The sequence below is a fragment of the Acanthisitta chloris genome, unplaced genomic scaffold (assembly GCF_000695815.1).
Source record: "Acanthisitta chloris isolate BGI_N310 unplaced genomic scaffold, ASM69581v1 scaffold42392, whole genome shotgun sequence".
Lineage (NCBI taxonomy): Eukaryota > Metazoa > Chordata > Aves > Passeriformes > Acanthisittidae > Acanthisitta > Acanthisitta chloris.
Genome location: NW_008659532.1, coordinates 11,315 through 13,276, shown reverse-complemented (window position 1 = coordinate 13,276; position 1,962 = coordinate 11,315). Strand labels below are relative to the sequence as shown.

The 1,962-nt window shown below is 37.5% G+C and overlaps 1 protein-coding gene across 1 annotated transcript in view; it reads left to right on the top strand.

Moving 5' to 3' along the window:
- GRB10 (growth factor receptor-bound protein 10) overlaps positions 1-1,962 on the top strand; it is a 25,197-nt gene that overhangs the window by 19,058 nt on the left and 4,177 nt on the right. Inside the window, exon 9 of the mRNA XM_009069419.1 lies at positions 935-1,001. Coding sequence (XP_009067667.1) covers positions 935-1,001 — 67 coding nt within the window. The remainder of the gene's footprint in view (positions 1-934; positions 1,002-1,962) is intronic.

Genomic DNA, 1,962 nt, shown 5'->3' with positions numbered 1-1,962 from the left:
TGAAGCACAGAGTGCTGCCTTGGAAGAAGGACATGCTTGGAGGGTAGCTATCTTCTCTTCTTTTCTATTTTTGTAATCAGTAAGTGTCTGTTGAGAGCCAAAACACAGAGTGTGCTATGATGTTAGTGCAGTGCTGGTCACAGTATAGCTTAGCTCCGACCTGAAGCAATCACACTGCAAGCATGCAGATCTGAAAGTCAATATCCATCTTTAGCAAAACTGTCACATTCACAACAACCTTCTACCACTGCTTCTCTGTCCCCCTAGTGTCCAGAGGAAAGTTGAGGGGGAAAGCAGACCCACCAGAACTTTACTGCCAGTTTGCAAAACCAGTCTCTGAGGAGGAATATGTCAAATTAAATGCTTCCCCACATGGAAGAGGCTGGGGCTCTGACTAATGGCTTGCTCCCAGTAAGTTTAATTGCAGAATATACAAGAGGCAGAACCTCTTGCAATGAAAACTGATGTAACTTGTTTATAGTGTCTTGTGGACAGACAGCTGCAGTACAAGTTTTCCCACATGCTCGTCTCTTAGGGAATAGGAGTCATTACTGAAGCATTAGCTGGTGCTTTATGTACGGGAGGGAAATTCTGCTTGATTTACTGAGTGCCTGGTGTTTTGCCTGAGCAGAAACATATCAGACTTTTCTTTTTTCTGTCATTTTTTTCTTTTTGTTCCTTTTTTTTGTTGTTTTGTTGGTTTTTTTTAGATACTGAGCTTTCATCATTAACATCTGGCTTGTGTTTTAAGCCAACTGAAATGAGCTGCTGCTTGTAGATTAGCCCCCTTCAAAGTTGCATTTCTTTTTCTCATCCTTGCATTAAACTTGCCCAGCCCCCAGTTTCCTGTAAATTAAATCTGTATTGCATGTGCACTAATTCTCTTCTGTTGAGGCGTTAGAGTGGATTTAACAGTAATTCCTTTTCTCTATAGAAACGTAGCACAAGAATGAACATCTTGGGTAGCCAAAGTCCACTGCATCCTTCCACACTGAGTACAGGTAAATTCTGCTGGTTTGTAAGCATAGTATCAGAGGCCTCTGTGGGTAAAGAAGAGCTGTATTTCTTACAGCAACAGAGTGCAGTCGTGTAGTATTAATGCTTGGATGTCAAATACAATGTTTGTGTTTAGCAGTAGCTTCTGTGTCATTAGCATGCTTACCCATATGGACACAGAAGAAGGAACTTGTTTTCCTTTGATGGTACACTCGAACTTTTCTTCAGTATTAGTCTTCCAAAACTCAGATTTTATAAAAATAGACACTCCATAAATGTTTCCATTTAAAACAGTCCAGAAGTCAATTCTCCATTTTAGACGAGGAAAGTCATTGAGTGATCTGTTAATTTTTAAAGAGTAAAAATGAGAGTTTTCAAAAGGGAATTCATTCCATAATAACTGAATAGTGTAAAATATGGATGCCAGTAATGAGAGTCCTGAACATTTCTTTCAGACTGTAAGTTAATTAAAATAATAGGAAATTGCATATTGATATCCTGGACTTCTTAGAGGAAACTCAGCTATTCTCTGTTGCTATTCTATGTTTCTGTTCTGTTGAACAGAATTTTAAAATACCATTTGAAAAGCAATAAAACAACATAAAAAATATTTGGGGGCAACTTCACCCTTGAAAGCACAAGCTAAAGGGCTTTACTTTATTTGAGAGTTAAAGGGACCTTGTTCTAACACGTTAGTTTATACATTGTATTCCAAGAATTGTTAGTCCCAGCATTTTCAAGAAAATATGAAAAGGCAATATGAAAACAGATTTCTCTCGTTAACCTGATTGTACATCTGCAAATCAAAAAATACATGGAAATACTGCCTCTCTTCCGGTATATTTAGTAGATGCAACAGCTGGTGCATTTTTTTATATTCATTCTTTTTTTTATATAGATTGATGACAAACTATACCCACTTTTAAAATGTTTAAAGAATCAGTGTGTGGAAAAAAATGTTGCACA